The sequence below is a fragment of the Trachypithecus francoisi genome, unplaced genomic scaffold, assembly GCF_009764315.1.
Source record: "Trachypithecus francoisi isolate TF-2019V2 unplaced genomic scaffold, Tfra_2.0 Lachesis_group21, whole genome shotgun sequence".
NCBI lineage: Eukaryota > Metazoa > Chordata > Mammalia > Primates > Cercopithecidae > Trachypithecus > Trachypithecus francoisi.
This window is the reverse complement of record NW_022681467.1, coordinates 39,981,257-40,004,263: the sequence shown is the minus strand read 5'-3', so window position 1 is coordinate 40,004,263 and position 23,007 is coordinate 39,981,257. Positions and strand designations below refer to the sequence as shown.

General features: G+C 49.3%; 2 protein-coding genes across 4 annotated transcripts in view; both read right to left on the bottom strand.

Moving 5' to 3' along the window:
- HNF4A (hepatocyte nuclear factor 4 alpha) overlaps nt 1-3,222 on the bottom strand; it is a 77,279-nt gene extending 74,057 nt beyond the window's left edge. Inside the window, exon 1 of one of the 3 annotated variants that reach the window (XM_033186482.1) lies at nt 2,985-3,222. In XM_033186482.1, coding sequence (XP_033042373.1) covers nt 2,985-3,033 — 49 coding nt within the window. In that variant the 5' untranslated portion in view covers nt 3,034-3,222. The remainder of the gene's footprint in view (nt 1-2,984) is intronic. The other 2 variants (XM_033186485.1, XM_033186483.1) reach the window with 2 other exon arrangements.
- Nucleotides 3,223-7,714: 4,492 nt separating this feature from the next.
- On the bottom strand, nt 7,715-21,633 carry R3HDML (R3H domain containing like). The gene is made up of 5 exons (XM_033186478.1): nt 21,373-21,633; nt 17,532-17,650; nt 15,340-15,472; nt 12,339-12,454; nt 7,715-8,150 (listed from the first exon to the last, which is right to left on the bottom strand). The coding sequence occupies exons 1-5, from the start codon at nt 21,631-21,633 to the stop codon at nt 8,024-8,026; spliced, it is 756 nt and encodes a 251-aa protein (XP_033042369.1). The 3' UTR covers nt 7,715-8,023.
- Between the last annotated feature and the right edge of the window lie 1,374 nt (nt 21,634-23,007).

Genomic DNA, 23,007 nt, shown 5'->3' with positions numbered 1-23,007 from the left:
CCTGCCTCAGCCTCCCGAGCAGCTGGGACTACAGGCGCCCGCCACCTCGCCCAGCTAGTTTTTTGTATTTTTAGTAGAGACGGGGTTTCACCGTGTTAGCCAGGATGGTCTCGATCTCCTGACCTCGTGATCCGCCCGTCTCGGCCTCCCAAAGTGCTGGGATTACAGGCTTGAGCCACCGCGCCCGGCCGGAGCACTTGTTTCTTTACTCAGAAAGTGAATTTTTCTTTTTTCTTTCTTTCTTTCTTTTTTTTTTTTTTTCTGGAGCCTCCCAGCAGACTTCACTAGCTCATTTTACAGATAAAGCATGTGAGGCTCAGAGAGGGGTAATGATTTGACTCATAAGACCACACAGCTTTTTTGTTTCTTTTTTTTTAAGAAAGGTGGATCTAGGATGCTAGGATGCTAACCCAGATGAATTTTATCAAAAATATCAAATCAGGGTCTTTCAGCCACTCTCACACACATACACACAGTTACATATACACTGCAGCGAATGTTCCACTGCCCCAGGACAAAAGTGCTCATTTTTTATGGATGTGCTGCAAGGTCATCGGAGTTCTCCTTTCTCTATCCAGCTATATCTGTGGCCTAGAGCAGAGGGCCAGCAACAGTTGGATTGTGTCAGGTCTCGAGTCAGATGATATTTTTTGTGTGTGTGTGTGTGTGTGTTTTTAATCTTGAACCTTAGTATTCTCTTCTGTCCTTGGAGATTACAATATTATTTATCTCAGACAGCTGTTTGGAAAATGAAACAGCTGTCTGAGAGATAATAGTAGAACATCCACTAACCCATTCATCCATCCATTCACCCACCTACCCATCGATACATGCAACCATTCTAACAATTGCTGAATGCTTGCTATATAATGAGTACGACACAGGAGCAGAGATGAGGAGATATGAGGACACCCTACAAGGTGCGGAAACTTGGGAGACAGCGAAAGGCTGTCAGGTTATAGTATTGTATCATCCTTTAAGAGACGCTGTGTTGGCCGGGCGCGGTGGCTCAAGCCTGTAATCCCAGCACTTTGGGAGGCCGAGACGGGCGGATCACGAGGTCAGGAGATCGAGACCATCCTGGCGAACACGGTGAAACCCCGTCTCTACTAAAAATACAAAAAAACTAGCCGGGCGAGGTGGCGGGCGCCTGTAGTCCCAGCTACTCCGGAGGCTGAGGCAGGAGAATAGCGTGAATCTGGGAGGCGGAGCTTGCAGTGAGCCGAGATCGCGCCACTGCACTCCAGTCCGGGCGACAGAGCGAGACTCCGCCTCAAAAAAAAAAAAAAAAAAAAAAGAGACACTGTGGGGCCTTCTGTTCACCCCTAGCTTAGCCTTATGACCTGGGCTGTCCTTCCCCAGAAGCTGTCTGGCCCTTTTGAGAGACAATGTCTTCCTCTGGCCACAGGTTCAACCAAGTCATCCACTGGCATCTTTACTCCAGGCCTTAAAACTGTGGATTAAGGGTGGCCTCACCCTTTAGTTATGCTATCTCCTCTAATCTCCCCACCCTCTGGGAGACAGGTCCTGTTGCTATCTTCATTTTACAGATGAGGAAATAGGTTCAGAGAGGGGAAGTGTCTTGCCCAAGGTCACACAGCTGGTGTGTGGGATGGGTTCCCAGGCTGCTGGTTTCTTCAGCCTCTGCCATTTCCAGTGCATCACATATTCCTGTTTGATGGGGGTCAAAGCAGATCCTGCCTGACTAGAGTCAGGAGATCAGGCCCTGATTCTGTCCTTCAATGGCCCTCTGTCTTCAGCAAATGAAGACATACATGTTGATTACATCTTTGCAATGCGCGTGGTATCACCCTTGCTCCCCACGGCATCCACCGTGATCTTAAGACACATCCTAGTCCTGTCTCCACTTCAGAAAGAAAGCAAGAGGCACATGAATGTTGAGTCGTGCGACAGAGTCACAACTAGACCCGAAGTCTACTGGATTCCACAAGCCAAGTTCTGTGCGGGTGTGTGATTTGAACAGGTTTATAAAATGCACCCAACTTTTAAAAATCCAAAATGTGTCCCCCAAAGATAAAACATTCTCTTGAATTTCCTTCCTCAGAAACAAACCTGTCAACAATGTCATCGTGTCATTCCACGAATTTTATATGCGTGGAATGTACATGTATACGCGTGTGTACATATATACATCTATGACGTGTGTGTACATGTATACATCTATATCCGTTTCACTATCAGCAACTCTACAGTTCTTCAGTGTACCGTTTTCACTGAATGTAACTGAGAGGTTCTTCCTTGTTACACACAGATATGCGTTTTTTCCTTGAACAATGGGATAGCATTCCATTGTAAAGACGCCTCAAGCTTTATTTACCCGTCTTCCCTCTGCTGAGGGACACTGGGTTACTTCCAATGTGGGGGTCACCCTAAGGAGTGAGCCTGAGCCTTTCACTCCCAGTAACACACGCTTTCTTGCCCTGCATCTGAGTTTCACGCGTCCGCACAAGATATTCCCATTTTCCAGCGCTCCACGCTGCGCGGCGCTTTCTACCTCCTCCCCATTATCCAGAGCCAAGGGAGGTGCGGAGGGACCCAGGCGCCCAGGTCCCACGCCCAGCTTGACAATGCACCAACAACGTGACCTAGGCCCAGCAAGGCTCTCTCGGTGGACCTCAATTTGCCCCGCAGCGAAGCAGGAGGTTCTTCCAAGCCCCACCCTCTGTGGGGTTTTGGAAAGACCACCGAGATGCATTCCCAGGAAGGCCTCGGACAGACAAAATGAGCCAAGCTCCTGCCTCAGGGCTTCTGGGCCCCTCCCAGCACTTCTCGCACCAAACAGGCCTTGCCCCGGCTTGAGAGCTTAGGGAAGCAGTCACGTTGCCTCCGTGGGGCTTCCTGCCCTTCCAGAGGAGTTCTAGGAGGGGCTTTGGGCCCATAAGAAACACACGGGGAGGTGTCCCACGGCCTCCGAAAGCTGACCGCAGCCCCGCCCTGTCCAGTCTCCCCCCAGCCCCACTTACCATAAGAACTCTCCACTGGAGCCCCGAGGGGCGCGTTCACACTGACCATGGCCAAGCCCACCCAGCCGGAGACCCGGGGGCATGGAGGAGCAGGGGCCCGCTCACAGCAGCAGCAGAGCCACCAGGAGCCAGTCCACCAGGAAGGCGGTGAGTGCGGCCAGCTGCCACCACCCGGTTATCTTATTGATTCTTCTAATCACCCAAGGTGGGTGGATACGTTAAAGAGTAACCAGTCACTTAGGGAACCTGCGGCTGAGGACTGTTGCTGTTTCCATGGTAATGGCGACCTGGCCAGACCTGAGGTCCACTTGGGTCCCAGTCCTGCACTCTGGGGTTAGGGGAACCCAGAGCCAGGTGTATGGGGGCATCAGCCCCCCAATTTGAGGACAGGGCCCGAGCAGAGGGGCTGGAGAGGTGAGAGTCCAACCTGGGTTGGGTTTTATGGCTCCAAACTATGGGTGTGTCACCATGCAGGAAGTAGTGGGAAAACCGAGGGAGGGGCAGAGGAGAAAAGAAGGGTGGAGAACTGTGTTTAGTGAGTGCCTACTGGATGCTGGGAGCTGCATACAGGCGTTATCACATTTAAATCAAACCTTGAGATGAAGAGACTGAAGGACAGAAATTGCATGCCTGGAGTGTCACCGCTACTACATAGAGGTATTATCTTGCTTTCAGCTAACATATTTATTGAGCACCTACTATGTGCCAGGCCTTGTGCTAGATTCCGGTGATATGGAAATGAGCAAAGTAGATGTACCCCCAAAACTTGTGGACTAATGGAGGAGACCGACCTTAATCAGATCGTCATTCAAAGATACTGTTACAAACTGGAGGGTGATATGAGGGGTGGAGAAACACGGGTCTGCCTCCAGGCCAATGGAACAAAGTCATCCTGTCTGGCGCCTCCTCTGGTCTCCTTCCCCATTCTAAATTCAGCCTGCTGCTGAAACCTGCACGCCCTGTTTTAGCTCCCTGACATGTTCGACACCTGCCACCTAGCTTTTTTTTTTGGAACAGCCTCATTTCTTTTGTCTCAATTTTGGATCTCACCACCTGCTTGGGGATTCTGAAATCAAGGTCATTCATCCTGTTAGAGAGAACTGAAATGAGAACAGTGAAACCAATTCTGGACTCAGAAAAATCAGGAAACTCCAGCTCTACCGTTTCCTTGCTGTATGTTTTTTGGTAAATTATTTCATTTCCTTATAGAAACACCTAGCTCATAGTTTGCCCTGCCTCTAAAATAGCTAATTGATACATTCCTGTTTTCTCCTCATAGTCTCTTTGTTCAGCTTTATCAAGCACCTGAGAGGGACCTTCAGCCCCTGTGAATGGACATGGGTGGCATTAAAATGCCCTTTCTTGTGTAAAACAACAGTGATAACAAACGTTAGATTTTGGGGCCGGGCGTGGTGGCTCAAGCCTGTAATCCCAGCATTTTGGGAGGCCGAGGCGGACAGATCACGAGGTCAGGAGTTTGAGGCCAGCCTGACCAACACGGTGAAACTCCGTCTCTACTAAAAATAAAAAAATTAGCCGGGCATAGTGGCACACGGAAGGCTGAGGCAGGAGAATCGCTTGAACCTGGGAGACAGAGGTCGCAGTTAGACAAGATCGCGCCACTGCACTCCAGCCTGGGCGACAGAGTGAGACTCCATCTCTAAATAAATAAATAAATAAATAAATGTTCGATTTTTTTTTTAAAAAAAGTATTAATATTCTTGGTCGGGCGCAGTGGCTCATGCCTGTAATCCCAGCGCTTTGGGAGGCCGAGGCGGGTGGATCACTTGAAGTCAGGAGTTCGAGACCAGCCTGCCAACATGGTGTAACCCTATAACCCCATCTCTACTAAAAATACAAAAATTAGCTGGGCATGGTGGTGAGCCCCTGTAATCCCAGCTACTTGGGAGGCTGAAGCAAGAGAATCGCTTGAACCCAGGAGGCAAATGTTGCAGTGAGCCGAAATTGTGCTACTGCACTCCAGCCTGGGTGACAGAGCCAGACTCCATCTCAAAAAAAAAAAAAAGTACTAATATTTTTATATGGGGGTGGGGGAAGTTTGCTAACCCTATGTCAATTTCCCAAAATGTTCTAGAGATTTCAGTATATGTGACCCGTTGCATGAAGTGGCATCATGGGGTCACATAACTAGGAAGGGGCCGACACAGAACTGGAATTCAGCATCATCTGACCCCAAAGTCCGTGCTGTTTCAACAGGTCTCACATTGCCTTCTTGAGCACCAGGATAATGAGAATGACAACCACTGGCATTTATGAACTGGTTAGTTTTGTCAGCATTGTATGTTCTTAATGTCATTGAATTGTCCCAGTCAATATTCCCATTTTACAGATATAAAAACAGGCTCAAGAAGCTTAATTGATCTGTTCTTTTTTTTTTTTTTTTGAGACAGAGTTTTGTTCTCTTGTTGGAGTGCAATGGCACAATCTCAGCTCACTTTAACCTCTGCCTCCTGGGTTCAAGCGATTCTCCTGCCTCAGCCTCCCAAGCTGAGATTACAGGTGTGCACCACCACGCCCAGCTAATTTTGTATTTTTAGTAGAGACAGGGTTTCACCATGTTGGTCAGGCTGGTCTGGAACTCCTGACTTCAGGTGATCCACCTTCCTCAGCCTCCCAAAGTGCTGGGATTACAGGCGTGAGCCACTGTGCCAGGGAAGAGACAAGCAAAAAGTGCCACTGTAAGGTGGGAATTCCACGTGATCTCTTGGGTTTTCCATTTCTGATACTGCCTTCAAGAGCCCAGTCCAAAAAATAAAGTAGGAAAGATATAATCTAAGAATAATGAACTCACAACAGTGTCCTTAATTCTCTCTCTCTCTTTTTTTTTTTTTTTTTTTTGAGACACAGACTTGCTGTGTCACCCAGGCTGGGGTGCAGTGGTGCAGTCTTGGCTCGCTGCAACCTCCACTTCCTGGGTTCAAGCAATTCTGGTGTCTCAGCCTCCTGAGTAGCTGGGATTACAGGCATGCCCCACCATGCTTGGCTAATTTTTGTAATTTTAGTAGAGACAGGGTTTCACGGTGTTGCCCAGACTGGTCTCGAACTCCTGGCCTCAACTATCTGACCGCCTTGGCCTCCCAAAATGCTGGGATTACAGGCATGAGCCACAACGCCTGACCTCTTAATTCTCTTATTTCACTCATTTCCAGCATTTAGAAATTAGTACTCACTCCACACCTCATTTATCTCATCTGTAAAATGGAGCAATAGTATATGTGCATGCACTTGTGCATTGATCTAGCCTTCTACAGAGCAGGGCCCAAAGCGCTGTTAGTTCCTTCCCCTGGTCTTCCAGTTGAGCTGGTTTTCCTGTCACCCATCTTCCCCCACCAAGTTCCCGTTCCTTGTCTTTTGACCCTCTCAGGAGCTGAGAGAAGGAGGGACCAGAAAGAGCCACTACACGGGATCTCAAAAGATTTTATTGGGGGGTGGGATGGGAGGGGGTGACATGCACGGATGAGAAAACTCATTCCATCCAGGACAATATAGGGACTCCATGGAAAAGGGCCTGTTTTCCATCCCAGGTCTTCAAAGGAGGAACTCTCCAGACAGGCAGGGAGTGGGCCCCAGCTGCAGGGCAAGGTCTGAGGGAGGAGATTTTACTATCTCTGGAGACAAAAGGACTTTTGTGTGGTGGGATGGCGGGGAGAAGAGAAATGGTTTATTGGAATGAGAGTAAGATGATATGGAAGAAAAGAATCAGAGACGCAGACAGAAACAAAAACAGGCAGAGACAGAACGGACAGTAGACAAAAGAGAGAGACCGAGGCAGAGACAGAAAGAGAAAAAAAGGCCCAGAGAGAGTCCCCTCAGGCCAACTTTGGTTTTCACTTCTCAGTTCTGAGAGCCGAGGAAGTGGGAAAGGGCCGTCAGAGACTGAGCTCCAACCTTGGCCATCAAAGACGAGCTGTGCAGCTCTGGGTAAGTTACACCCTGCTCTGAGCCTCAGTGTACCCATCTGTAAAAAGGGGGGCCTGGACTCTGTGGTGGCTCCAATACCATGCAGTGGGGGTGGGGTGGGGGATGTCCACAAGCCAATTTCAATGTTTTTTGAAATCATGGACCTGAAATGCACCCAACTCAGGGAGGGAATCACAAGTCCTCAAAGGCTGCCCAGAAACTGGTTGACTGTTATGGAATGAATGAAAGTGGGTTTCCTCCCTCCCTCCCTCCCTCCCTTCCTTCCTTCCTTCCTTTCTTCCTTTCTTTTTTAGACAGAGTCTCGCTCTGTCCCCAGGCTGCAGTGTAGTGGCTTGGTCTCTGCTCACTGCAACCTCCGCCTCCCAGGTTCAAGCAATTCTCCTGCCTCAGCCTCCCGAGTAGCTGGGATTATAGGCGAGAGCCACCACTCCTGGCTAATTGTTGTATTTTTAGTAGAGATGGCGTTTCACTGTGTTGGCCAGGCTGGTCTCAAACTGTTGACCTCAGGTGATCCACTCGCCTCAGCCTCCCAAAATGCTGGGATTACAGGTGTGAACCGCCACACCTGGTGGAATTCTTTTCATTGGATGATCAAAGTCATTTGGGTTTGGCAAAGCCTGAGAGTTACAAAACTGAGGTGCCAGGTTTTTTGATTGTTTGTTTTTAAATAGAGATGGGGTATTGCCATGCTTTCCAGGCTGTTCTCCAACTCCAGGACTCAAGTGATACTCCCACCTCAGCCTCCCAAAATGCTGGGATTATAGGTGTGAGCCATTATGCCTGGTCCTAAGGTGCCAGTTCTATGCCTTCCAGCCTTGGTTCTCTGAGAACTGAATTAATGAAAGATGCAGGACTCTTTCCCGGAGGCCCAAGAAAAGAAAGATGCAACTAGGAAAGAAGGAAGGTGAGGAGGTCATTTTCTTTTGACCCATGTTGGACATTTAAGAAAGGGAATCTAGGAGGGAAAATTAAATAGGGGGTAATTCTAACTCATCTCCTTTAAAGAAGAAATTATTTCTCCACCCAGTTTTTTGAGGGCAGGACATGGAGGGTCAGGCCCAGCTGGCAGCACACCAAAGCCCAGAGAAAATTCAGAATCACGGGAGCTTGTTGGATTTCAGCCCATTGAAGCACAGGTTGCTATTGCAGCTACCTTGGTAACTGGGGGGACAGGCGGAGCACGGCCTTCCCGTCTTGTACGGGGCCTCGCCAATCCAATTGCCCCTGGAAGAGTAAAGGTCCCAGGGAGACAGAGGAGCATTAGGTGAGCCACCTTCACACAGATGTCCAGATCTCAGCGCTGCCACTGACCAGACCTGGGACCTGGGGCAAGTCACATCTGCAAGCCTTGGTTTCTTTTTTCTTTTCTTTTTTCTTTTTTTTTTTTTTTTTTTTTTGAGACGGAGTCTCGCTCTGTCGCCCAGGCTGGAGTGCAGTGGCGCGATCTCCACTCACTGCAAGCTCCGCCTCCCGGGTTCACGCCATTCTCCTGCCTCAGCCTCCCGTGTAGCTGGGACTACAGGCGCCGGCCACCGCGCCCGGCTAATTTTTGTATTTTTTTTTTAGTAGAGACGGGGTTTCACCGTGTTAGTCAGCATGGTCTCGATCTCCTGACCTCGTGATCCGCCCGTCTCGGCCTCCCAAAGTGCTGGGATTACAGGCTTGAGCCACCGCGCCTGGCCTCTTTTTTCTTTTTTTTTTAATTTTTGTTTTGTTTTTTGGTTTTTGTTTTTGAAACAGGGTGTTGCTGTCACCCATAGCTCACTGCAGCCTTGACGTCCTGGGCTCAAGCAATCCTCTCAACTCAGCCTTCTGAGTAGCTAAGACTACTACAGGCACATGCCACCATGCCCAGCTAATTTTTAAATTATTTGCAGAGATGGGGGGTCTCACTATACTGCTCAGGCTGGTCTGGAACTTCTGGACTCAAGCAGTCCTCCTGCCTCAGCCTCCCAAAGTGCTGAGATTACAGGCATGAGCCACTGTGCCGAACCTGTAAACCTTGGTTTCTCTTGTAAAACCAAGAGACGACCTCCTCTTTCTCTCTAAGGGATTCAGCAAAGATCACATGTATGTATGCACCTAGCACGGTGCCTGGCCAATGAGTGCCTCAGCAATTAGTGCCTCCCCTGTAAGGGCTGATTTTCTTTTCTTTTTGTTTGTTTTCTTTTGAGAGGGAGTCCCACTCTGACACCCAGTCTGGAATGCAGTGGCGCAATCTCAGCTCACTGCAGCCTCCACTTCCTGGGTTCAAGTGATTCTCATGCCTCAGCCTCCTGAGTAGCTGGGATTATAGGCGTGTGCTACCACACCTGGCTAATTTTCGTATTTTTAGTAGAGACGGGGTTTCACCATATGGCCAGGCTGGTCTCGAACTCCTGACCTCAAGTGATCTGCCCGCCTTGGTCTCCCAAAGTGTTAGGATTACGGGCATGAGCCACCGGGCCCAGTCTTTTTCTCCCGCTTTCTCCTTTCAAAGCCTAAAGTTGTTCCTCTGGCCCTTGCTCGTGGCTGCCTGATAATCTCACCACTGGCCTGAGACATTCATTATCTTTTTCAAGCCCCAATGCTTTATTTTCTCACATCTTAAATGAACACAGCTTTGAGCAGAAATAGAATCTTTTTTCTCCAAACGTGATTGTCGAGTGACCGTGAGTGAAATCAGCTGCAGTGCTCAGAAAAACACTCACTTCTGGTTTCCTAACAGGACTCATTCGGTCATTTAGTCATTCAACAAACACTTCCGGAGCACCTATTGAACATCAGGATTTGTGCCAGCTGCTGTCAGTTCAGTTTTCAAAAGGTGCTCTCAGAAGTTTGGGGGCAGGGAGAGTGGATGGTAGTGATACCTGGGATGACATGGAGTTCTTTTTTTGTTTAATTTAACCACTTAGAAAAAAGTTCTGCTTAAAAAAACAAAGGGTTGCAATCGCTGTAGTAGAAGGATATAGAAATGAAAACGGTCAGCCGGGTGCGGTGGCTCATGCAGCACTTTGGGAGGCCGAGGTGGGCGGATCACGAGGTCAGGAGATCGAGACCATCCTGGCTAACACTGTAAAACCCATCTCTACCAAAAATACAAAAAAATTAGCCAGGTGTGGTGGTGGGCACCTGTAGTCCCAGCTACTTGGGAGGCTGAGGCAAGAGAATGGCGTGAACTCGGGAGGTGAAGCTTGCAGTGAGCCAAGATCACAACACTGCACTCCAACCTGGGCGACTGAGCAAGACTCCGTCTCAAAATAAATAAATAGGGGCCGGGCGCGGTGGCTCAAGCCTGTAATCCCAGCACTTTGGGAGGCCGAGATGGGCGGATCGCGAGGTCAGGAGATCGAGACCATCCTGGGTAACACGGTGAAACCCCGTCTCTACTAAAAATACAAAAAACTAGCCGGGCGAGGTGGCGGCGCCTGTAGTCCCAGCTACCTGGGAGGCTGAGGCAGGAGAATGGCCTGAACCCGGGAGGCGGAGCTTGCAGTGAGCTGAGAGACGGCCACAGCACTCCAGCCTGGGTGACAGAGCGAGACTCCGTCTCAAAAAAAAAAAAATAAATAAATAATTTGTTCTTGTTCTTGTTTTTGTTGTTATTGTTGTTTGACACACAGAGTCTTTCTCTGTTGCCCAGGCTGGAGTGCAGTGGTGCCATCTTGGCTCACTGCAATCTCCACTTCTGAGGCTCAAGCAATTCTCCTGCCTCAGCCTCTCAAGTAGCTGGGATTACAGGCACACGCCACCACGCTCGGCTCATTTTGGTATTTTTGGTAGACGTGAGGTTTCACTATGTTGGCCAGGCTGGTCTCAAATTCCTAACTTCAGGTGACTCACGCACCTCAGCCTCCCAAAGTGCTGGGATTGCAGGTGTAAGACACCGCACCCAGCCTGTTCTTGTTTTTCTATGAGAATCTGTAATGTCTGCAAGTTTCATTACGCTTGCTCCCTGTTTCCAAGAGGCTTGTATGAAGGCATCTCCTAAACTCTCTCCCACCCAGCAAACTGGAGGAGCTAAGCACACTCGTTCCTCCTTCCTTTTCTTTGGGATCTGCCTCCCTGCAGGGAGCATGTGTTCTTGGCTGTATTTTTCTTGTCGTAAGCTTAGAGAGCTGGCCCTGTACTTGTAAGAAGGGGCCTTTGGCTGTCCAGTGTTACTTGCCACTGGATGTGTAGGTCTAATTCAGTAGTGAGATATTTGTAAGCCTACTTGGCTGGGCAGATCTAAACCACATTCTCCACTACTGACTTTAGCAACACCGTCTTTCCACTTGTGTCAGTCCTGTCTATCTCCCAGTGATTCTCAAACTTGGGTAAAGGAAAAGGATTATTGGGCTGGGCAGGGTGGCTTATGCCTGTAATCCCAGCACTTTGGGAGACCTTGACAGGAGGACTGCTTGAGCCTAGGAGTTCAAGATCAGCCTGGGCAACATAGTGAGACCCCGTCTCTACAAAAAACAAAAAAATTGGCCAGGCATGGTGGCCTGCACCTATAGTCCCAGCTACTTGAGAGGCTGAAGTGAGGGAGGGTTACTTGAGTCCAGCCAGTCGAGGCTGTAGTGAGCTGTGACTGTGCCACTGTCCTCCAGCCTGGGTGACAGAGTGAGACCTTGTCTCAAAAAAAGAAGAGAAAATAGGCTGGGCACAGTGGCTCACTCCTGTAATCCCAGCACTTTGGGAGGTGAATGCAGGCAGATCACCTGAGGTTAGGAGTTTGAGACCAATCTGGCCAACATGGTGAAACCCTGTCTGTAGTAAAAATAAAACAATTAGCTGGGCATGGTGGCAGACGCCTGTAATCCCAGCTACTCAGGAGGCTGAGGCAGGAGAATTGCTTGAACCTGGGAAGTGGAGGCTGCAGCAAGCTGAGATCATGCCACTGCACTCCAGCCTGGCCAACAGAGCAAGGCCTCTAAAGAAAGAAAGAGAAAGGAAGGAAGGAATGAAGGAAAGAAGGAAGGACTATTAATTGACTTTTTTTTTTGGAGACAGTTTCTCACTCTTACAGTTTCTAACTCTTGCATAGGCTGGAGTGCAGTAGCATGATGATGGCTCACTGCAGCCTCTACCCCCGGGCTCATGTGACCCTCCTGTCTCACTCCTCCCCCAGTAGCTAGGACTACAGATGAGCACCACAACACTCAGCTAATTTTTTTTCTTTTTTTAAGAGACAGGGTCTTGCCGTGTTCCCCAGGCTGATCTTGAACTCCTGGGCTCAAGGGATCTGCCCACCTTGGCTTCCCAAAGTGCTGGGATTTCAGGCATGAACCACCATCCTCAGCCTTAATAAACTCTTACTACTACCCAAATTATATGGTATTGAGGACACTTAGAATGAAGAAGGGATAGGGACTGTATCTTTCTTTGACTTCTCAGGACCCACCCTCCTGCCCCAGGGCCCCCTTTGCCTTAGATGCGGGCACTTACTTAATGGCGTAGTTGCAGACCAAGTATGTCGCCCGATGCCAGGTGTTGCCCCAGACGCTGATGCTGCCACAGGTGTGGATGGCGCAGCCCAGCCGATTGGAGGATGCCCACACCATCTGATGAAGGACAGAGACAGTGGAGGCTGTGAGAAGGGCTCAGTGGGACCCAGGCTCCCTGGGGTTGTGCAGTTGCATTAGGTGAGGTCTTCCTGGGAGAGACAGTCTGCCTGTTCCAAGGTGTTGGGGGAGGAAACGGAGGCATTTATATTGTAACATAATGTTTCTCAATCTTTTTTTTTTTCTTTTTACTGCAACAGTAGGGAATAATTTTTATATTGTTACAGGTGTACAAATAGGCACACATATACACACAATTTGAACAAGAATTTTATGAATCACTAGCCTTATCATGTTATCATGTGTGACATGTTTTCTTTCATTTCATACTGCACTCAGTCAAGTGCAGCTGTGAGAAGGGAGTTGGATCTGTAACTGACTGTAAACAATCAATTGAGAGAACGCACTACCTTCAGACTAGCCAATATATTTTCTTTTTTCTGACAGTCACTAATGCTTTTATTTATTTATTCATTTGGAGACAGTCTCGCAGTCACCCAGGCTGGAGTGCAGTGGTGATATCTTGGCTCACTGCAACCTCTGCCTCCCAGGTTCAAGTGATTCTCCTGCCTCAGCCTCCCGAGTAGCTGGGGCTACAGGCATGCACCACCATGCCCAGCTAATTGTTTGTATTTTTAGTAGAGATGGGGTTTTGCCATGTTGTCCAGGCTGGTCTTGAACTCCTGACCTCAGGAGATCCACTCGCCTCAGCCTCCCAAAGTGCTGGGATTACAGGTGCGAGCCACTGTGCCCAGCCATCTAATGTTTTTAATAATTTGAAATAAAGTATCTGGGTTTCTTCTTTTTCTTTTCTTTTTTGGATTGTTTACCTTTTGTTTTAAGTTCAGGGGGACATGTTCAGTTTGTTACATAGGCAAACTCTTGTCACGGGGGTTTGTAAATATTGTTTCATCACCCAAGAATTAGGCCTGGTACTTGTTAGTTATTTTTTCTGATGCTTTCTCTCCTCCTGCCCTCCACCCTCTGACAGGCCCCACTGTGTGTTGTTCCCCCCTCCCGTGTCCATGTGTTCTCATCATTTAGCTCCCACTTATAAATGAGAACATGTGGTATTCGGTTTTCTGTTCCTGCATTAGTTTGCTAAGGATAATGGCCTCCAGCTCCATCCATGTTCCTGCAAAAATACATGATTTTGTTCTTTTTTTATTAGCCAACATATTTTCTTTCTTTCTTTTTCTTTTCTTTTTTGGATTGTTTACCTTTTGTTTTAAGTTCAGGGGGACATGTTCAGTTTGTTACATAGGCAAACTCTTGTCACGGGGGTTTGTAAATATTGTTTCATCACCCAAGAATTAGGCCTGGTACTTGTTAGTTATTTTTTCTGATGCTTTCTCTCCTCCTGCCCTCCACCCTCTGACAGGCCCCACTGTGTGTTGTTCCCCCCTCCCGTGTCCATGTGTTCTCATCATTTAGCTCCCACTTATAAATGAGAACATGTGGTATTCGGTTTTCTGTTCCTGCATTAGTTTGCTAAGGATAATGGCCTCCAGCTCCATCCATGTTCCTGCAAAAATACATGATTTTGTTCTTTTTTTATTAGCCAACATATTTTCTTTCTTTCTTTTTCTTTTCTTTTCTTTTTTTTTTTTTTTTGAGAAAGAATCTTGCTCTGTTGCCCAGGCTGAAGTGCAGTGGCTCACTGCAAACTCTGCCTCCTGGGTTCAAGTGATCCTCCTGCCTCAGCCTCCCGAGTAGCTGGGATTACAGGCATCCACCACCACACCTAGCTAATTTTTTGGATTTTTAGTAGAGATGGGGTTTCATCATGTTAGCCAGACTGGTCTTGAACTCCTGACCTCAGGTGATCTGCCCACCTCGTCCTCCCAAAGTGCTACGATTACAGGTGTCAGGCACCACACCCTGCCAGCCAATATATTTTCTATACTTTTCTATTCATTTCCTTTTTAAATTATTATTTTTAGAGAGGTGGGTCTCACTGTCACCCAGGCTGGATTGCAGTGGTAGGATCATAGCTCACCGCAATCTCAACCTCCTGGGTTCAAGCGATCCTCCTGTCTCAGCCTCCCAAGTAGTTTGGACTAAAGGTGTGCACCATCAAGCCTCATTATTTATTTTTTTTTTTTTTGAGACAGAGTCTTGCTCTATTGGCCAGGCTGGAGTGCAGTAGTGCGATCTTGGCTCACTGCAACCTCTGCCTCCTGGGTTCAAGTGATTCTCCTGCCTCAGCCTCCCAAGTAGCTGAGATTACAGGCACATGCCACCATGCCTGGCTATTTGTTTGTATTTTCAGTAGAGATGGAGTTTCACCGTGTTAGCCAGGATGGTCTCGATCTCCTGACCTCGCAATCCACCCCCTTGGCCTCCCAAAGTGCTGGGATTACAGGCATGAGCCACGTCGTCTGGCCAAGACTCACTATTTTTAAAAACGTTTTTAGAAATGAGGTCTTGCTATGTTGCCTAGGCTGGTCTCAAACTCCTGCATTCAGGAAATCCTGCCATCTCAGCCTCTCAAGTTACTGGGATTACAAGCGTGAGCCACTGCACCCAGTCGTTTTCTTTCTTTATATATATATAACTATTTTGATTTTTGGGGGTGGGGATGGAGTTTCGCTTGAACCTAAGAGGTGGAGGTTGCAGTGAGCCGAGATCTCACCACTACACTCCAGCCTCAGCAACAGAGTGAGACTGTCTCAAAAAACAAACAAACAAACAAACAAAAAACAAAAACAAAAACGATTCGCCTCAGTTCAGTGTGCACACAACCTTCCAGGAATATGCTTCTTTGGTGAAAAGAAGCTCATAAAGGTCTTTGTTTGCATTCTCATATCTGCTCCACACATTCCTTTTCTTCTAAGGCAGCAGGATGTGTTATCCCAGGGTCCCCAGCCCTGACGGAGGAGTACCTGGGTATAGTGGGAGCAGGTGGGGCCATCGCAGTGCCAGGGGCAGTGTGGGTTACAGTCCCTCGGGGCGGGAAACAAGTAATGCCGCTTCTCCGCAGACCAGGACTTCATGAGATCCACCACGGACCGGTACCTGGGGAGGCGGGGGACACGGAAGAAGCGAGGTGAGAGGATGGAAAAGTGGCTCAGCCGCCAACTTGCTGGTGACCTTGGGTGAGTCACTTTGCTTCCTTTCCTTCATCTCAGTTTCCTATCTGGGAGCAGGAGGGCAGTGGCCCCTGCCTCACAGGCATGTTCTGAACCCTTGTGAAGTGCCTCCCTGTACCTAGCACATGGTAAGTCCTCAACAAAGCATGCGTGTTACTGTCATACAGAGGGCCAGGCAGGAGGTGCATCTCAGATGGGGGAGCTTGCATTTTAGGGAAGGAAGGGCTCCTTAGACTATCTCCTAGGCCACCGAGATATGAGGAGAAGGCAGATACTGGTATGACACCCTGAGATACCCTCTGCAGTCTGAAAAGCCATCTGGGGAGACCTGAGGGCTTTTTCTCTTTTTTTTGAGACGGAGTCTCGCTCTGTTGCCCAGGCTGGAGTGCAGTGGTGTGATCTCAGCTCACTACAACCTCTGCTTTCTGGGTTCAAGCAATTCTTGTGCCTCAGCCTCCCAAGTAGCTGGGACTGCAGGTGTGCACCACCACGCCTGGCTAATTCTTGTATTTTTAGTACAGACGGGGTTTCACCATGTTGGCCAGGCTGGTCTCGAACTCCTGACCGCAGGTGATCTGCTCGCCTCGGCCTCCCAAAGTGCTGGGGTTACAGGCATGAGCCACCGCCCCTGGCCTTTGAGGGCTTTTTCTATCACACATATTTGACAGAGGCACAAATACATAAAAATATACATAAATGACTAGTGAGGGAGAAAACCTGGAAGAATGCACATCCATAATTTACAACAGCACAGCTTCGTCTCTAACACCGCTTTCTTTCTCTCTGTGAGCCTCTCAAATGATGGCCATGGGTAGGGGTGGAGTCTGGCAGGAAGAGTTCACTGGCAGGGGAGAGGGGAAGTGAAATGGAGGCATCACCCAACGTCTGCTCTGTAGGGCTCTGAGTGACCATTCACAGCTCTCAGAGGCTGGTGCTGGTCGTGACCAGTCAAGGACATGAAAAAACGCAGACAGGGCCTTGAATTTCCACTGAGCTCACTTGAAAAGATTGGTCTTAATTCTTTCCCACTCTCCCGGGGTGATGGCAGAATGGCGAAGATGGGAAGGTAGTTGTTTTTCTAACATCCTTATTTGGCAAAATAAAAATCTGACAATCTTGTAGCAGTTTCACAGATGTCTTTTTGCAATTTTATAGGCCTGTGAAATCCGCAAGTCTGGAAAGAACTGAGCTAGGCTAAACCTTTGTTTTAGAAACAGGGACACCAAGGTTTAGAAGTTTAGAAAGTGGAAATAACTTCCCAAGGCCACCCAGGTCAGAAGATCCCCAGATTCCGACTCGGGAGTCAGAATGGCAGTGAGAAAGTCAGGCCAGAAGGGTGGGTTTGCCATTCTCAGACTTATCTTTATTTTATTTTATCCTCTTATTTTTATTTTACTTTATTGATTTATTATTATTTTTGAGACACAGTCTCACTCTGTCACTCAGGCTAGAGTGCAGTGGCGCAATCTCAGCTCACTGCAACCTCTACCTCCTGGGTTCAAGTGATTCTCCTGCCTCAGCCTCCCGAGTAGCTGGGATTACAGGCATGCGCCACCATGCTGGGCTAATTTTTGCATTTTTAGTAGAGGCGGGGTTTCACCATGCTGGCCAGACTGGTCTTGAACTACTGACCTGAAGTGATCTGCCCACCTCAGTCTCCCAAAGTGCTGGGATTAGAGGTGTAAGCCACTGTGCCCGGCCCCCTTATCCTATTTTCTGAGTCTTCCAATCCCTCCTCACTTTCCATGACGATCTGTGCACTTGTTTGTTCTCAAAACAAGACTTTCCTCAATTCAATGTATACACAATTTTGTTAGGGTTTTGCCTGCCCCTCCTAACTAGAATGCAGGCTCCCTGCAGGTGGAGAGCTTGTCTGCCTTGCTCGCCACTGTATCCCAGTGTCAAGTGCAGCACCTGGTACAGAGTAAGTGTTCAATGAGTGCTTGTTGAATGACTGAGTGAAGGAAGGGCAGAGGGTCACTCACTGGCCAGAATGGATGGAGAGGTTCTGGCCCACGTATCTCATCAGCTGTGAAGGCCCATGTGCCCAGATGCACTGGGTGGCCCAGGCCTCGGCAGCCCTGGCCAGCCGCTTGTCCCAGACCTGGGGAAAGAAAGGCAATGAAATTCCCCAGGGGAATAACCACCATCATCACAACCATGTCCAGAGATGCACATTTACCTGGTGCCGGTTCTCCCCCATCTCCCTGGAACCCTACAACAAACCCACGTGACAAAGTAGAAGACTGAGGCTCAGCTCGCTGATGACTTGAAGGGCAACCATGAGTCTATACCAGAGCTGGGGTCCACACCCAGATCTCTCGACTCTGAGCTTGGGCTCTGCTCTGAGCAGGGTCGAGGGTGTTCATACAGGAGTTCTCAGCAGTCCCTGGAAGTGACTGAACCCAGAAGGATGAGAAAATAACTAATTCTTAAATCGTATTTATAGTATTTTCTTTTTCTTTCTTTTTTCTTTTCTTCTCTTTTTTGAGACAGGATCTCACTCTGTCACCCAAGCTGGAGTGCAGTGGCAGCATCTCAGCTCACTGCAACCTCTGCCTTCTGGTTCAAGCCATCCTCCCTCCTCAGCCTCCTGAGTAGCTGGGACTGCAGGCGCATGCCACCACACCTGGCTAATTTTTGTAGACACAGGGTTTTGCCATGTTGCCCAGGCTGGTCTCCAACTCCTGGCCTCAAACAATTCACCTGCCTCAGCCTCCCAAAGTACTGGGATTACAGGGCACTTCAGGAGGCTGAAGCAGGTGGATCGCACCCAGCCTTGCAGTATCTTCTAAATGTGTTTACTTTAACATTAAAAATGCTTAATTCAAAGGCTTTTTTAAATTGTGAAAATATGCATAATTTTAATATGTAAGATATCCATCTGGGCATGATGGCTCACGCCTGTAATCTCAGCACTTTTGGGAGGCTGAGGCAGGCAGATCACTTGAGGTCAGGAGTTCGAGACCATCCTGGCCAACATGGAGAAACCCCCTCTCTACTAAAAATACAAAAATTAGGCCAGGCATGGTGGCTCACACCTGTAATCCCAGCTCTTTGGGAGGCCGAGGTGGGCGGATCACCTGAGGTCAGGTGTTCGAGACCAGCCTGGCCAACATAGTGAAACCCTGTCTCTACTAAAAATATAAAAATTAGCCGGGTGTGGTGGTGGGCACCTATAATCCCAGCTACTTGGAAAGCTGAGGCAGGAGAATCGCTTGAACCTGGGAGACGGAGGTTGCAGTGAGCCGAGACCATACCATTGTACTGCAGCCTGGGCAACAAGAGTGAAACTTTGTCTTAAAAAAAAAAAAAAAAATTAGTCAGGCGTGGTGGCGTGTGCCAATGGTCCCAGCTAGTTGGGAGGCTGAGGCACAAGAATTGCTGGAACCCAGGAGGCAGAGGTTGCAGCCAGCTGAGATCGTGCCACTACACTCCAGCTTGGGCAACAGCGAGATTCTGTGTCAACAACAACAACAAAAATAGATATCCAAGGAGTAACAGTAGAAAGTCTCATCTCTCTCCTATACTTGTCCCCCAACCCCACCACCCTGCATGCCATCCCAAGAGGCAGTCACCACTGCTTCTTGTGTCCTCTGTGTACAGGTATATATTATTCTATACCTGTACAAGCAGCTCTCTATATATAGAGACACACACACACACACACACACACACACACACATATGCAAATGGCAGCATTCTATTCTGCACCTTGCTCTTTTGTCTTAGGGATTATTTTGTCATTAGGGATTATTCCCCATGGCGAATGCCCTCCTCATCCTCCTTAACAGTTTTATAACCTTCCAATGTATGAATTCCCCAAGTTTTATAACCGGAAAATATGTCAATAAAATACAAGTTCCCTTCCAGCTCTGACTTCCTGGGATTCTCTGAGATAGGATTTGTTCATTCATCAAATATCAAACAACATCTCTAGGCACTGAGGACTCAGGGTAGCAAGGCAACAAGGCCTTCAACGAGTCGCTGATCATTATAGTCCTGGTCGGTGTGAGAATGAGAAATGGGAGCCAAACTTTCTTGGGGCAGTGAGAGAAGGGCTGCTGGGACAAAGGCTGTTGAGTTGGACAGCCTGTTCTGTGAGTAGAAGTCAGCGAGGGAGGGAGAAATGGGGCATCCAAAGAGGGGTCCAGGTACCTTCCCAGGGTTGTCTGGCCCAATCTTTTTTTTTTTTTTTTAGATAGAGTTTCACCCAGGCTGGCAGGATCTAGGCTCACTGCAACCTCCGCCTCCCAGGTTCAAGCGATTCTCCTGCCTCCACCTCTCAAGTAGCTTGGGATTACAGGCGCCCATCACCACACCCAGCTAATTTTTGTATTTTTAGTAGAGACTGGGTTTCACTATGTTGGCCAGGCTGGTCTGGAACTCGTGACCTCAGGTGATCCACCCGCCTCGGCCTCCCAAAGTGCTGGGATTACTGGCGTGAGCCACCGCACCGAGCCGTCTGGCCTAGTGTTTTAGGAAGAGCAGAGGAATGCTTCCCTCATGCTGCAATGGGGTAAACTGAGGGGAAGAGCAGACTAAACATGAAACCTACATGTTCATGCCCTCCCTGGGGTCCCTGGTGAAACATCTAACCCTTTCTGCTCCATGACGCCTGCAGTCATTAAACAGCTGTTGGGGCAGGTGCCACACACGCACAACAGGTGCTCAATAAATGTGCCATTTGTTTGAAAAATGGAGGGCGTTCTAGGTGCTAACGAATGAACAAGTCAATGACTCCCCTGTGCTCTAGCTGCCTGCCGTCCCAGCTCCTATTCCCACCCCTCCCAACACCGTATTGCCGCCTCACGTTATCTTATATATATTAATGTCTTGTTGTTGATGCTTGTTTTCTTATTTCCACTAAAATGTCAGCTCCACGAAGGAAGGAGCCTTGCCCATTCTGTTCCCAGCAGTGTCCATAAGGCTTAGCACGTGCCTGGTTCCAAGTGTACTCCAAGTATAAGTCAATGGATACGATGAAAACGTTTTCAAGCTATCGAGTGGCACGTGTCGGTCTTTCAGGGGCAGCCTGGCAAACTCCCTAAAGACATCTCTGGGTGGGCTGGAAACCCATCTAGGCTGGTTTTGGACAATGGCCCTGGGGGAGGAGCTGTAAGAAAGAGGTTGGTGCCCTCCTCTGACTTCTTGGGGGCTGGAGTGAGAGCCACCAGCCCTGCCTCTTTGAGGGGAGACATCCCCGCTTCCTCTGCTGGTCAGCTGCTGGTTTTCTTCAGCCTAAGATTCCCCAGTACCTGTCCCCACTGCTCCAAGCCTGCCTCCAGGGGCTTGTGGAGGATGGTGTGGGTGTGTCAGTCAAACCCTTAGGGCAAAGAGACAAGAGCATGGAAAGCACCAGCCACACACCCCCTGCGGGTCCCCAGTGTGAGGAGCCAAAATTCTTGGGTAGGGGATTGCGATGGTTAACAGTTGTGGTGATGCCAGGTGGCAGCAGGCAGGCCTGGATTGAAATCCTGGCTGGGTGACCTTGGGCAAATTAATTCTCTGAGTCTCAGTTTCTTCCTCTGGAAAATGGAGATGATACTCACATACAGTGCCTGGCGCACAAAGGCGTTCCTTACATAGTAGTCCCACGCCCCTGACTCACTGGAAGAGCTGTGTAACTTCCTTAGTTTCCTCATCTGTAAAATGGGCAGATTAACTCCTGCCCTTTCCACAGGTCGACACCCAGATACTGGCTAGTGGGGCCAGGCAGGCAAGTGGTCCAGCTCTTAAAAGCCAGTCATTCTAGGCCAAGATGAGTTGGCTACATTCGCCAGAAGGGGCACTGCAGGGGGTGGGGGGGCGGGCACGGGGACTCACCATGTATTCCATGTTGGCAGCAGGCGGGTCCACGCTGGCCCGGATGTGGTTGTGATAATCCACTAAGGCATTCATGTCTCTCACAGAGATGTGGCGCCTCCGGCGGTACCTGGGCACCCCCAGGCCACTCGGGAGCCACACAGCCGTGCTCTCCGGCTGGGCTGGGGCCGGGGTAGCATTAGGTATCATCAAGGCGTTCACTGCCTGGCCAGCCCAGAAGAGCAGGCCTGCCAGGCCCACAGTGCTAGGCAGCAGGGGCATAGCTGGATGGAGGGGTCACAGGTCTACCTCGTGCAATCAGAGCCGGCTGCCTGGAAGGGGTAGGCACGAAGCAGAGTAGATTTGTCCCCGCTTTGCTGCAATTTAGGAATTGAGAATGAGACACAGAGAAAACCCAATGGCAGAGAATGAAAGAGGCGGAGAAAAAAGACCAAAAAGGGGACAGAAAAAAAGAGTTACAGAGAAAAAAGAATGAGAAATAGAAAGGTAAAGAGATAAGGGAGCACCAGACCCTGAGCGTTCTCCAGCAGTGCTAACCCAGAGGATGCTGCCTCCTGGGAACCTGGCAAAGACCTCTGGATGCAGCTCTTGTCCAGATGCCCAGCACCCCTTCCTTTCCACCCCAGGGGACTGAGTGGGTTGAGCAAGGGGAAAAAATGCCCAGACAGTGGCTAATCCAGACATGGCCCTGGAGTGAGATGGTGCCACCACTTCAAAGCCAGGGCTCTGTCCCTCCAGCCGAGGAGACAGACAGCAGCCCTCTCCAGCCTAGACATCGTCTTCACCAATCCTGCTTGAGTGGGCTCAGTCAATGCCCTCAGAGGGCAGGGCCCACCTTACCCCAAGGCGTATTGCAGGGTCGTTTTGTACCTTGTTTGCTGCAATTTAGGAATTGAGAATGAGACACAGAGAAAACCCAATGGCAGGGAATGAAAGAGACAGAGAAAAAAGAGAGACCAAAAAGGGGACAGAAAAAAAGTTACAGAGAAAAAAGAATGAGAAATAGAAAGGTAAAGAGATAAGACAGAATGAGAGAGAGGGAATGATGTGGCCGGGGGAGGACAGAAATAGATAGAGAGAGGCACAAACAGAAGAAGGATCGAGAAATCAACTTAGAGAAGAGACTAAGAAGCATGAGAAACCAGGCAGGAGGCTCCACCAGTGCGTACCCAGGACGGGCAGCCCGGGCGGCTTCAGGAGGCAGCCGAGGAGGCAGGGGACCTCTGCAGACAGCCTCGCCCACCTGGCAGTGCAGCGACTTTAAGGGTCCCCTGGGCGCTGTTGGCATCTGACGTTCCTGGCCCCACAGCCCCCTCCCCTTCCAGCCAGGCCAGACTCCTGCAGGGAGGCTCCGCCTGCTGCTTGATGGGCTTTTCTCTCCCACCCCCTCTCTCTCTGCTTTCACCTGAAGCGTGTAGGGCTAGGCTGGGCAAATGGTCAGGGTAGTGATGTGGCAACAGGGCAGCGATTCCAGGAAAAAATACTCATCCCCTACGGAAGATCCCAGACCCCGAGGCTTCTCTCTGCCTTCCACATCCTGACATACCAAAGCCACCTTGCATCTGGAGAGTATTTTCTGACTATTTTCCCTACAACACCCTCCAGCCTTGGAGTAGGCAGTTAGTATGGCCCATC

Excerpts from the sequence above, each read along its gene's own strand:
- R3HDML (XM_033186478.1), bottom strand. The coding sequence starts at position 21,633 with ATGCCCCTGCTGCCTAGCACTGTGGGCCTGGCAGGCCTGCTCTTCTGG. Across the intron at positions 15,473-17,531 it reads CTCTCCATCCATTCTGGCCA|GTACCGGTCCGTGGTGGATC; the intron begins GTGAGTGACCCT and ends CCGCCTCCCCAG. Across the intron at positions 8,151-12,338 it reads GTCTGCAACTACGCCATTAA|GGGCAATTGGATTGGCGAGG; the intron begins GTAAGTGCCCGC and ends TTACTCTTCCAG.